General features: G+C 48.2%; 1 protein-coding gene across 2 annotated transcripts; it reads right to left on the bottom strand.

The window, feature by feature from the left end:
• Positions 1 to 3,200: 3,200 nt before the first annotated feature.
• On the bottom strand, positions 3,201 to 11,910 carry fgf18a (fibroblast growth factor 18a). Of its 2 annotated transcripts, none has more exons than XM_056286496.1 (5): positions 11,687 to 11,910; positions 7,850 to 7,889; positions 7,415 to 7,595; positions 4,488 to 4,594; positions 3,201 to 4,302 (listed from the first exon to the last, which is right to left on the bottom strand). In XM_056286496.1, exons 1-5 carry the CDS (start codon positions 11,716 to 11,718, stop codon positions 4,030 to 4,032), a joined length of 633 nt encoding a protein of 210 aa, XP_056142471.1. In that variant the 5' UTR covers positions 11,719 to 11,910; the 3' UTR covers positions 3,201 to 4,029. The 2 variants fall into 2 exon arrangements, with proteins under 2 accessions (XP_056142471.1, XP_056142479.1); XM_056286504.1 differs by having other exon boundaries at positions 7,415 to 7,592.
• Between the last annotated feature and the right edge of the window lie 824 nt (positions 11,911 to 12,734).

Raw genomic sequence — 12,734 nt, 5'->3', positions numbered from 1 at the left:
AGGCTTGTGAAACTTCAGATTTCTGGTCAAGTCAGAGGAAAGTCGACAACCCCTGTTTCCAATCTGTATTTGTGATGTATTTCTGGAATGTGTGATGTTACTAAGGTCAGCAAATTGGCATCAGAAAAGGAGCTGCAGAAGCTGAAACTCAGGACTGTGAGATTGTGAAAAAGGCATAGCAGCAGATATTTCTGTAGCGTGATTAGATAGCGAAGTGAAAGCCAGCCAGTTAATTTCCAAGTGAGTACAAAGTTTAGTTTTTTAATTGACTTGCACTGTTAAACTCAGCAGTGGTTTTTAAATTGATGTCTGGGGACTGCCCCAGTATTGCAGGATTCTGCTGTGACAGATAATTACGTTCACCTTCATCAGGTGAAGTTCCAGCCTCATTAGAGCAGGAACAACGGGTGAATGTAACTACCTGAGAGAAGAGAAAACCAGCAGTACTGGTGGTACTCGAGAACCAGAATAAGAACTACTGTCTTGATGTGTTATACATGACTGAAAAGGCAAATGAGTGCTAATTTTCATGCAAACTGTTCAATTCATATGGAGTTGAACTTTTGATTAAGGTGACTAATATTGATAACTTACTTCCCTTTAATGCAAACTGGCCAAAATGTTTAGGGCCCGCCTTATCTTGTTAACGATCTTCATTGATTCGTTTTGTTCTTCGTTTTGGTTAGCACAGCATTTACCAAACGCTGGTTAGTGTTGTTTTGTGATCGTACCACCGACGACCACCAGGTGGGGGTATTACCTCAGCTATTCTGTACAGTAGGACACTGTTTGAGGCTGAGGTGTTGATCGTTTGGAACCCTAACAACCTGTTACAGTGGGTTCAGTACACACTCTTGTAAACACCATTACCATGAAGACGGAATGTATTTTTGACACACTGAAGTTATGCTCTCCGAGCCGTGCCAGCAGAGATTTGGTTTGTGTAGTTGAGGCCAATGATACGCTTGCCTTGTTATCATATGGTGTGTGTTCTCTAGGATAGGGGATATTTTGTACTAAAGCTACAATGAGTGAAAAGAGGAGTTTCCAAGATCAGTGGAGAGTCCACCATTGGCCTTTGATGCATGCCAAGGGGAAATCTTAAATGGTCTTGTCCGTGTTGTTTGGCAGTGTTTGCATTCATCGTACCCCAATCACTGACCTGAATGATTCCTGTCTCTGTCTTGTTATTGTATAGTGTTTTCACTAAGACCGGGAATGGAGTTGGCCTGTGTAGGGGGCTGGTTTGCAACATTTCTGGGTTCAGTTCAGTAGAGCAGAATGTTTTAAATTCTGGGAATAAGTTATGCGGGATGGATGTGTGTTTGGTGGAGCACCATTAGTATATGATGTGTGTGTATGTGTTGGATATGGGTGTGTGTTCTTCCTCTGGGTCTGTGGGATTTTGGCCCATAATTCCTGCAGCTCTCAGGTCACCGCTCCGTTCTCACGCACATATTTGGCATTCCTTCCTCGACATGATTACCATACACCTTCCACTCTGGGTTTGGCTCCACAGAATATTTCCATCATTCCCGAGTGGAACTGCAGCGACGTTCCAGAACTGATCCACCCCCCACCCATCTCTCTCTCTGTCTGTCTGTCTGTCTGTCTCTCTCTCTTTCTTTCTCTCTCTCGCTCTCTCTCTCCTTATCCCACCCCCACACGCCCCTCCTGTTCAGATTCCTCCTGTCTTGGAATCAGAACCCTCTGGTACAGCCCGTTTTCCCCCCTGAGTCAGCTGTTTTTGTCTGCTGACATGATTGGGTCATTTGGCAACGACATCTCTTTAATGACCTCCTGCTAGGATAGGAAGAGAAGGGGGAGCAAGAGGGGTAGAGATAGATAGGAGAAGAGGAACAGGAAAAAAAATCTGCTTCTTGGTGGTGCATTCTTCCTTCCTTCCTTCTATCCTATCGTTGGTCATTTTTCTTTTTTCCTTATGAAACAACCAGCAGAGGCGAGATTTTAAAACTGCAGGGCCACCTGGCACAAGGATCTGAAAGTTGCATTTGGGTTTGACTGTGTAGTTTGGCTGGGCTGTTAAAATCTGAGGTGTCATTTTGAGAGCTCGTTTTCTTGACTTTGAATTTTTCCAAGCATTGCAATGACAGGAAGTTACTCAGCACATTTCTGAATTATTAATAAGCTATTCATTTTACCCATTAGTGTTTGACTCGGGTCCCCTGGTTCCCTGTGTTTATTAGACTTCTGATCCCTGCCAGCCAATCAGAGCGAGTCAGTTCAATGATTGCGGAGATGCCACAATAGCTGTCATACAGCAAGAAACTGGAGTTGGCCACTGTTTAAGTACAAGATGGTCGGTACTGGAAGAAGTACAGGACCTCATAGCTTTGTGCTAAAGCTATGAGGACAAAAAGACAAGCCCCTGAGAGCGATCAAAAGTTGGCTATTGTCTTTGAAGCAAGCCCAGAGAAAATCTGGAATAGGCTTAAGTGACTCCTGTTTCTACCCCCCATCAAGAAAACAAAATCGAGAAGCTAGGTAGAGAGGCTGTAAGACAACAGAGTAAATATTTCTGTAAGGTTTACTGAGTCGAGAAAGACTGCTGCACACAGAGCTGAAATAAATAAATGAAATAATTTTATCATAACAATAATAGTAACCATCATAGTAAGATTGCTTATTTAGGGTTTTTGTCTTCTTTTATATATATAACTTTTAATAAACTGTTCCCTTTAATATTTTTTTCTTTGCGTATGCATGAGACTTTGGTGTGTTCCACTGAATGTCCTGGTAGCAGCATTCTGTTTCCACGGTATCACATGGGAGCATCATCCCCTGGGTCGTTTCTATAGCAATGCTAACAGAGAAGGCACCCTCCCCCCTGTGCCCCCCCCCCTGCCCAACTCTGCTCCATTACCTTATGGACTTATGAGCTGAAGGTGTTTTGTCCTAGAGGGGGCAGGACATGGGGAGAAGTCATGTTGCAGGTCTCCAGTTGTCTTTGGTTCGTTGTTGGTTTGGTTTTGGTGAGATTGGCTGGTTGGTGTTTTTTTTTTTTTTTTTTTTTTTTTTTGGTGCGGCTTGGTTTCATACATTCCAGTTGTTAAAGCTTCAGGTCCTTTTGTGAGTTGTCAGGGGCTCATACGGGGCATGTACAGTCACTTTCCAGAGTCCCTCGTCATCCAGCTTCACACATGGTTTTTTGCTCCCCTAACACACACACACACACACACACACACACACACACACACACACACACACACACACACACACACATTGATTTTCTCATCCTCTACCGCTTTCAAATAAGCATTCATTCAGTAAGTCATCCATCCATCAATCTATCCATCAGTCCATACATCCATCCCAAGTCTCACAGGTTCCCACTAGTCAGTGAGACTGAGAGAAGTGCGTCACATGCCAACAGTCTGTTACTGTTTCGCTCTGTCCAATTTATTCCACTCCTTTGTCTGCTCCACCTTGTTCCTGTCTCCTCCTTGGCTGTTTTTCTTTCATCCTCCCCTTTATTCAAAGGCTAAGCACCCACTCCCTTGTTCAGTCAGCCACTCTCTCTCCCCCTCTGAATAGTCCAGTTGCGGTAATCCCATCCGAAACAATGTTAAATAGCTGGTCCGGAGTAGGAGACATACAGGCCCCGTGGTTTTTGTGGTTGTGGACATTGGGCCTCAGTAGAGTCATGAGGACGGGACTCAGTTTGGCTGCCTTTCAAGGGCCCTGTCAATATTTTGGGGCAATGGAGGGAGTCTGGCCACACCCTTGGAGCTACAACTGATGAGGAGGTTCTTGTAGTAGTTGACATTGTCCTTTTGAGTGGAAAAAGATCTTCTGGAATGGTTATTACTGTGTAGGGAGCAGATTAGGTGCTGTAAAGTTTAACTCCGTAAATGATTCATCGATTTTCTGAAAGTTGGTCTGTGTTTGTTATTCCAGCAAACGGAGGTGTTCAATGGGGTGCAACAGCAGAGAGGAGTGGGTTAGCCATTAGCTGGCTTGGGTCAAGGTTTTGGAAAACAGGGTGGTGGGCGTTAGCATTAGCTGCTACTAGCGAGGCCCAGAGGCACGCACCCTCTTGCTCCGCTTGCTCACCGTGGTGAAACGGAAGGGTGTGGTTAAGTCAGGCTGCTCCCCAGGCGGGAAGCGCTTCATGAAGTGAACATCCTGCTGGTTGGGGAGCGTGTGCGGGCCACGGCGGGGACGCCCTCGTTTAGTGAAGCCCACATACCAGTCGGCATAGCGAGCTGACATCAGGGCTGTGTAGTGGTTTTCCAGAACCTTCTCCACGAAGACGCAGTCAGCGCTACGATTACTGGCCTTCTGAGAAAGCAGATAAAAGCCAGGCACACGTTCACCCACACACACACACACACACACACACACACACACACAAACACACACACACAAATTCACCAAGACAAAGAAAGAGAGGCTGGTCAGGAAACTGAGAAAATAAGTTGCGGGTTTCTTCTGAATATTTTTGTTCTTGTAAAAGGAGTCCTCACCTTTCCCACAAGCTTGCCGCGGCGGTTCATGCACAGGTAGAAGTTGGTTTCTTTACCCCGGATTCTCACCTGGCTACCAAAGGTATCGGCCTCCACTACAAGCTGGGCTTGTGAAGGGACAGACAGGAGAACAGACAGACATTAGAGCCATAGGCAGGGTAAAAACAGACAAATGGTCAAGTCGACAGTTACAGGCAGACAAGATGTGGGGCCAGATACTGTTGAAAGGGCTTCATAGCCAGAGCTTATCCAAAGGTGCCACACAAATATTGTAGGAAAGGGAAATTTGGATCAAGATCTCATCTTGGGGAAATTTTCCCGAGGCGCTTGTGTAGCAATCGAACCTTCAAACGTTTCTTTCTTTCTTTCTTTTATTTTTTGTTGAAAATGTTCCCCCTTTTTCTCCTCAATTGTTCTTGGCCAATTACCCCACTCTTCCAAGCTGTCCCGGTTGCTGCTCCAACCCCTCTGCTGACCCGGGGAGGGCTGCAGACTACCACAAAACTCCTCCAATACATGTGGAGTCGCCAGCCGCTTCTGTTCACCTGACGGTGAGGAGTTTCACCAGGGGGACGTAGCATGTGGGAGGATCACGCTATTCCCCTCAGTCCCCCCCCCCCTCCTGAACAGGTGCCCCAACCAACCAGAGGAGGTGCTAGTGCAGCAACCAGGACACATACCTGCATCCGGCTTCCCACCCGCAGACACGGCCAATTGTGTGTGTAGGGACACCCGACCAAGCCGGAGGTAACATGAGGATTCGAACTGGCGATCCCTGTGTTGGTAGGCAATGGAATAGAACACTACACTTACGCTACCCCCCCCCCCCCCAACCTTCAAAATTTTTCTGTGAATGCAATGATGATGCTTTAATAGTTCCATGAATACTTCAGTGTGTGCATGTGTGTGTGTGTGTGTGTGTGTGTGTGTGTGTGTGTGTGTGTGTGCATGTGTGTGTGTAGCCTTGTAATAACAGAACAGCAGACATTCTCAGATCTGATGACAGACTCACAGGAGCACGGCAACAACGATCGATCAAGGCAAAGAAAGACTTTTTTTTTAAACACATTTTTTTCCAAGTTTTGCCAACCAGCAAAGAGTCAGAGCTGAGTCTCTACTTGAGCAGGCTTTAGAAATCATAACAGCTATTAAATGTGCCAATAAATCACAGACAAATGTAAATGTCTGAACAGACAGATGGTTGTCAGATAGGCCTGGTCACACACACGGTTATGAGACCACTGACCACAAATGGGCCTCGTAAAAAAGATAACAGCCAAGAGGAGAAGAAGAGTGGTGGGCTAAGAGGAGGGAGAAAATGATCAAACTGAGTGTCTGCACGACTGCTGTTACAAAGTGCGTGTGCATGTGTGTGTGTGTGCGTGTGTGTGTGCATGTTGATGCAGATGTGTTTTTGTGCGGCCATGCACAGGCGCATGCATGTATACCCTTGCAGGCGTTACCACTCCTCCACTAACCACACATCTTCTGAGAGTGCTTTTGCCTGTTTAAAAATAAAACTCTAAAATGGTTCCCACATGACCTTAGTCAACAAAGGGGTCATGAGAAATCAATACCTTTCTCCCTCCTTCACTGCCCCCCCCCCAACTCTCCTTCCCTCCTCTCTGGCGTCCTCCTGCTCCATCGCATCGCTTCATGTTTATGCCTTCATCTTCTCTCCTCTCTCCCCCTGTTATTCTCCATTCTCTCTGCTCTTGGTTACCCTTCTCCATACTGTGTAGCCATGACTAGATGGTGTAACTTGGTTGTTCATCTTTGGAGAGGTATTTGTCAGAAACAGGGAGGCTCCTGCACCTATTGCAATGCCGACTTGAAGTGGTGCATTTAGCAAACTGACAAAACTGGTGAATGAGCGAGAAGCGGATTATGCATCCAAGGGAAATATGAAAGCTGTGGCTCGGTGGCTCGGCTTTCTTTTGCCCATTGATTCTTTGTGGTTTAAGAATGGGTTAGGCATCATTACAAACAGAGGGGAAGAGGGCAGGGAGGGGGAGAGAGAGGGATGGAGGGAGGGAGAGGAAGCCTGCTGTTTCAAATCCAGAGGAAACCGGGGGGGGGGGGGGATGAGAAATCAATGCAGGGATCGATGGAGGAGATGAGTTTTTAACACTCAGTCCAACACTCTACCTGGCAGGCTTCTCCCACAGACTCCCTTACTCTTTTTTTCTCTTGCTCCCCATTTTCTCTCTCTCTATCTCTCTCAGTCTCTCCCTTTTCTCTCTCGCTCTCTCGCCTTTTCTCTCTCTCTCCCCTTTTCTCTTGCTCTCTTGTGAATCATTGAGTCAGCAGCCAGTCGATGAGGTCTTTGTACTCCCAAGACAAGCTCCACTGCCCCTCTGCCAAAGCCCAGGGAGATGTATGGAGTGTGTGTGTGTGTGTGTGTGTGTGTGTGTGTGTGTGTGTGTGTGTGTGTGTGTGTGTGTGTGTGTGTGTGTGTGTGTGCATGCACACGTGTGCACTTGCATTCTGTATCCGTTCATGCATGCACTTGGTATACTTTCAAGTCTTTGTGGTTGCAGCCGGTGGGTGTGTGATGTTTGCTTATGCCGTGTGTGTGTGTGTGTGTGTGTGTGTGTGTGTGTGTGTGTGTGTGTGTGTGTGTGTGTGTGTGTGTGTGTGTGTGTGTGTGTGTGTGTGTGTACTTGTGCATGCCTAAGTGTGTCTGCCAGCAGACAAATTCTACAGGGTATATTTGTATGTATGTACCAATGTGTTTTGATGCATGTTTGTGTGTAATTCATTGCGCGAGGCATGCGTCAGTGTGTGTGTGTGTGTGTGTATGCACAAATGGACAAATGGACAAATTATTTGGTGTGTACATGTGTGCATGCATGCGTGTATGCATGTGTGTGTGTGTGTGTGTGTGTGTGCGTGCACACACGTGTGTGTGTGTGTGTGTGTCTTACCATATTTGTCTCCATCTTCTCCGCGGGCGCTGATCCGACGGCCCAGTACCTGGACGTGTTTGCCGCTGGTGCGGCTGTAGAGCTGGTAGACCCGGTGATGCCGTCGGCTCATGGTGTCCCGCACCTGCGTCTGATTCTCCACATGCACGCTGAAGTTTACCCCATCCACACCAAACACCTGCTGAGAGAAAAAACACCCATATACCACCACACACACACACACACACACACACACACACACACAACACAAGCAGACACACGGGTAGACAGAGGTTGACACATAAATGTAGAGGCGGCACACACACAAAAACAAGCATTAACTGGGACTAAAAAATGATACGCATTGCTATTAGAGCGTAACACTATTATTACGGTGTCTGCGCTTGGTCTGCTGCTGTACTCTCTCTTATCTTGGCCATGCTTCCAGACACTAACCTGTAATGGATTGCACATCACCAGTAACATCTGGATACATCTGGAAAACATAGAAAGATAGATGAGCGCAACAAAAACACAAGCTTAAAGTGAGTTTTATCTTGAAGTATCTGGCATGGCGTTATCACATCCATCTTTTTTTTTTTTATCTCTCCGATTTTGCTCTGCATCTTCTTTCCATACTGGTGAGATTACTCATACCACAGGGTGTGTGGTTGGCAGACTATGACATACACCAAAAAAAAAAAGGCAGACAGACAACACCCAGAATAGTGTTTACGGTCATGCTACCAGCCCTCTCTTCCAATACACTTTCTGACCCTTCTATGACTTTCGCCCCGCCAGAGTCTGGCCTCCAAATGACCTGTGTTCATCCAGGCAAGCTGGCCAACATGCCGAGACATCGAGAACATGGTTTGGTTCGGACATCTAAGCGACGTGGCTGGCTTATTTGGCCATGCTGAGTATGTAGACAGCTGGGTTAAACTGCAGGTGCACACTCCTCTGTGTTGTGCCTTTGGAGAGCAGTGGACTGTGTAGTAGTATTCAGAGTTGCTTTGAATGAGTGACAGCGTGGGTCTATAAACTATGCAAAGACAGGATTTCAAGGGCAATATATTAATATGCAGCGGCTACTTTCATGAAGTAGGCAAAGTACATTTCTAATTTGTACTAGCCTGTTATCTGTAAAAATGTGGGCAATAACCTATTCTTTCCAGTATTCAGGCATTTTTTTTCAGTGTTAGAAGGTCATATGTACAGTGCACAGCTTAAGTTTAGAATAGTTTCTAGTTTGTGCCGTTGCTTGATTGGCCTTGACCTTGGACGTACCGAGTGGTGTATGCAGTTTTATTTGGAAAGTGATTGTCCTACCTAAAACCTGCTCTGGTAGTCACTGAACTACATCGATTGAGTGACTCAAGACTTGATGAAGGTCATGGCCAAGTACGTGGGCTGATATGCAATTCTACGAAATTCCCTGCCTCATCTGCTATCTGTCTGCATGCCGCCTCTCTCTCCACTGGTGTCTAACTCTCCCTCACTTGTCCTCCCTATCTCACCTCTGCCTTCATTCTCTTTCTTTCACTCACTCTCTCTCTCTCTCTCTCTCTCTCTCTCTCTCTCTCTCTCTCTCTCTCTCTCTCTCTCTCTCTCTCTCTCTCTCTCTCTCTCTCTCTCTCTCTCTTGCTCTCCACTCTACCTTTCTGCTATCGTTCCCTACCTCCCATCTCCCTTTTATGTTTGGGGTTAGTGGGGTGACTCCTCCACATTGTCATGGGCACGCGCGCACGGGCACGTGCGCACACATACACACACAGATGTGCAGATGTGAGCAGGGTGTGTGTGTACAGGAGGAGCAGGCAGCTGACAGCTGGACCAAAGCAAAGACTGGTGAGAGAGGGAGATGGTAAGGAGGAGAGCGAACGAGCGAGAGAGAGAAAGAGGGAGAGAAAAACTGAGAGGTATGCATAGGGGTGGAGGGAGGGAGGAGAGAGAAAGGTGAGGAAAGGTGGAGGACAGAGAGGAATGGTATCCAGAGAAAGGGGATAGAGATAAAGATGGCAATGTGAGAGATAAGTATGGAAGGAGTAGGGAGAGGGAAGAGAGTACAAAAGGAGAGATTTAAGGGCAACTCTCCGAAGGAGGAAAGGAGAGGAGGAGTGAGAAAAACACACATAAGATGAGTCGGACAGATGAAGAGGGAGGGAGGGGGACAAAATGAGAGACAGTGCTGTAGCCAGTGAGTGTGGTCTGGCGTGAGAATTAGACAAAAAGATAAATAGTGAGAAAGAAGAAAAGAGGAAGGGGAAGCGGGGGGGAAGGGAGGGGTTGGGGGGGTCAAATCATGCACATCCGAACACATGTCACTCCCTCTTTGACTCACATATATGGACACACACATAGATTCTCCTCCAATGCTGCATTCCCAAGTCTCTCATTTCTCTCTTGCCCCCCCCCTCCCACCCACCCCTCTCCTTTGCCCTTTCCCCTAGCTGGTGTATCAGCCCCTGGGTTTTGCTAATAGATGCAGACACCTAGGGCAACGCAGCAGTGTGCTGGCCTGAGCATTCTGCCTGCGCAGCTGAAAAGGGCCAAAGCGCCTGTGTATTGTGAGGACTCTCAGCTGTTAAAACACCACTGCTGCGCTTGCCGCCGAGGACACTGAGAGGAAAGTGCCTGGGCTCTGGATTCGCCAGCCCTCTCCAAAACCACAGACACTCCACCATATGCCAGCCACAGAGGGAAAGGAAGAGAAAGAGGGAGAAAAGGGAGAGGAGATCGGCGGGCGGGGGAGGGATGAGAAAACGACAGAATAAGAGAGCGCTGAGGAAAGTCGAGAGTGAGTCGGGGAGAACAGAGACGGAGGGAGGTATGGAGAAAGAGGGGAAGCCCGGTGCACCTTGGCTGGCTGCCAAAACAAGCAACAGTCTGACATCATAAACCTGCGTCCCTGCTGGTCTACCATGTGCAGGCCGCGGTTAGGCTAACAGGCCTGAGCAGCGGTGCTGAGCGCCGGGCACCAGCACGGAGCGAGAGTGGTCGGCCCAGTGAGACTCGGCGCCGAGCAGTGGTTTCAGCAGTGTGTAGTGGTGGTTAACGTGGTAGGCCAAAACACTGCAGCAGTGGGCCTCAGTACAGTGCAGAGGTTTGATGTTCAGCAGTGGGTCTCGGCGAAGAGTGGTGGTTAGGCTAGTGGGCGTGTGAATGTGGCCTAGTGGAATCAAAAGTATTATAGTCATAGGAATATAGTAATAGGCCCTACGGTGGAACCTTGACATGGAGCTGTGGCTTTAGGACTACGTCTTGTGGTGGAGATTTGGTGAGGAGTCAATGACAAGTTCCTGTGCAGAGCAAAGAGGCCCTTGGCAGTGTTTACTGCCTTCAGACTCATTTGTAAAACAGAGCGTTTATCGGGAAAACTGCAGCCCCGATGGAGTGAATTTGCCCTGGTAATACAGATAGGCAAGAAGGAAATGAATAGAGAGGTGATTGGCTCTCAAAGATCTAAACTGAGATCAGTAGACTAAACAGTCAGACTCCCCTCCTCAGAGATTGCCAGGGGTGCTGTCAGTCATCAGTTATTAATTCATAGTTTTATCTGAAGAATCTAGGAAAAATGTTAAGAAAGCCAGATATAGGTGGTTAGGTAGATGAGTAGGGCGAGAGAGAGAAAGAGACAGACAGACAGACAGACAGCAACAGGCAGGCAGACAACAGCAGCACACACCCTGTCCAGGTTGTGTGAGGAATGAGAAGTATCTGGAGATGACTGCCATCTGGGAGAAGTGCAGCCGACACAAAGAAAGAGAAATAAATCCCTTGGCTTTTAACCGGACACACCTCAAATAGGCAAACTCGAGCCCCCTGAGTCTGGATCCTCCTCCCTCGAATTTGGTTTTGGCACATTATCATTTTCCTATCCCACTAGATAAAGCCAGTGTTATTTGACTCAACTCCTGAAATATTTTCAATAGGAAAAAAAGCATTTTCTTGGCTATGAAAAAAATGGCCTTCATTAAGCCAGCTTGGCCATCGCTGAAGTAAGTGCACATGGTGATGGAGATGTATATGGCAGGTTTTATGAGCAACATGGCCCCGACTCTGACCCAGTGACCCTGAACTGTCAGCCAATCAAAACAGGACCTTCCATGGCGACGCTTTCTACGGGTACTGATGATGGGTGATGTAATTGTCAGGGCATCCTAACCCTTCTCCCCCATCATCCTCGTCTGTTGCAAGATAGTTTACAGACAGTTTCAAGAACAAAGGAACGACAGATAAAGCAGACAAGTTTGCGTGTGGTGCATATGTGATGAAGCTCTAAAAGTGACTTACAAGACAGCCAGCGTGGAGAGAAGGGACCACATTGCTTCCCTCCTCCACTACGGAACTTGGCCCGGAGTCCGACAGTAGTCCGGATGGATCCCGTCTGTGATTTGAATTCGCCGGATATTGTGCGGAGTCAAAAACTCAGCGGACACTCCCGTTGGCATCGGCGGTGTTGAGGTGTGAGGCGGGGGCGGCTGTGCCACTGTGACCGCCGGGCAACCTTTCACAGCTGTCCGGAGCGGTGAGCGGAATAGGGGGCGGGGCGTAAAAAATAGGTGGGGGGTGGTGTTAGGGCATCAAAAGGCTTGCGCGCCCCCGGCGAGAAGAGGAACAGGTGAAATCGCAATCACGCAATTTCACGGATACTGCAGGTAGGCCTACCCAACTCCAGTCGACTCCTCCTTGACCCTTAGAAGAAGAAGAAAAAACAAAAAAGATCTACGACGACGTTGATCCTGTGAAACAACGACGTCCGGACCTGTGCACGCTCTGTGAGCGTGAACCGATGTGATGGTAATCTTCTGCGCAGTTCACTTCAGCGCAACAATAAGGTTGTAGCCTGTGTCACCTTGCGTATCCAAAGGGGACCCTAGACTAGATGAAAGGTAGGCTACGTAAACGATAGAGGTGGATATGAAGGTAAATATTGCAGGGTATTGTTCGTCCGTTTGCAGACAGGAGCAGGAAGCAGGTTTCTATTCCCCACGAGGCACGGTCAGGCGCTGCTGGAGGCGGGCTACCTGGGCGGGCTGATGGAGGAAACTGCGACCTGGAGAAGGGGGCTCTGCGGGCGGAGGGTGCTGCAGGGTGGCCTCGGTCATGGCTGCGTCCCCAAGCTGGCTCAACGAGTCTATGGCTCGGGGGACTCCAACCCGCTGTGTCCGGAGAGGGTGATGGGAGCCCGGTGAGGTCCAGCTCAGCTCAGAGGAGGTATAAGGAGAGAGTTGAATGAGAACGAAGGAGGGGACTGGGATGAGGAGAAGGAGGGGTTGTCGGGTATAGGATGGGAACAGCTGTGACTGGGTGGCAGACTCAGCCACCCGCGACACGGCGA

Source organism: Lampris incognitus, chromosome 1 (genome assembly GCF_029633865.1).
Source record: "Lampris incognitus isolate fLamInc1 chromosome 1, fLamInc1.hap2, whole genome shotgun sequence".
In the NCBI taxonomy this organism is placed as follows: Eukaryota; Metazoa; Chordata; class Actinopteri; order Lampriformes; family Lampridae; genus Lampris; species Lampris incognitus.
Note: the sequence above shows the minus strand (reverse complement) of the source record. Positions and strands in the feature narration are given on the sequence as shown.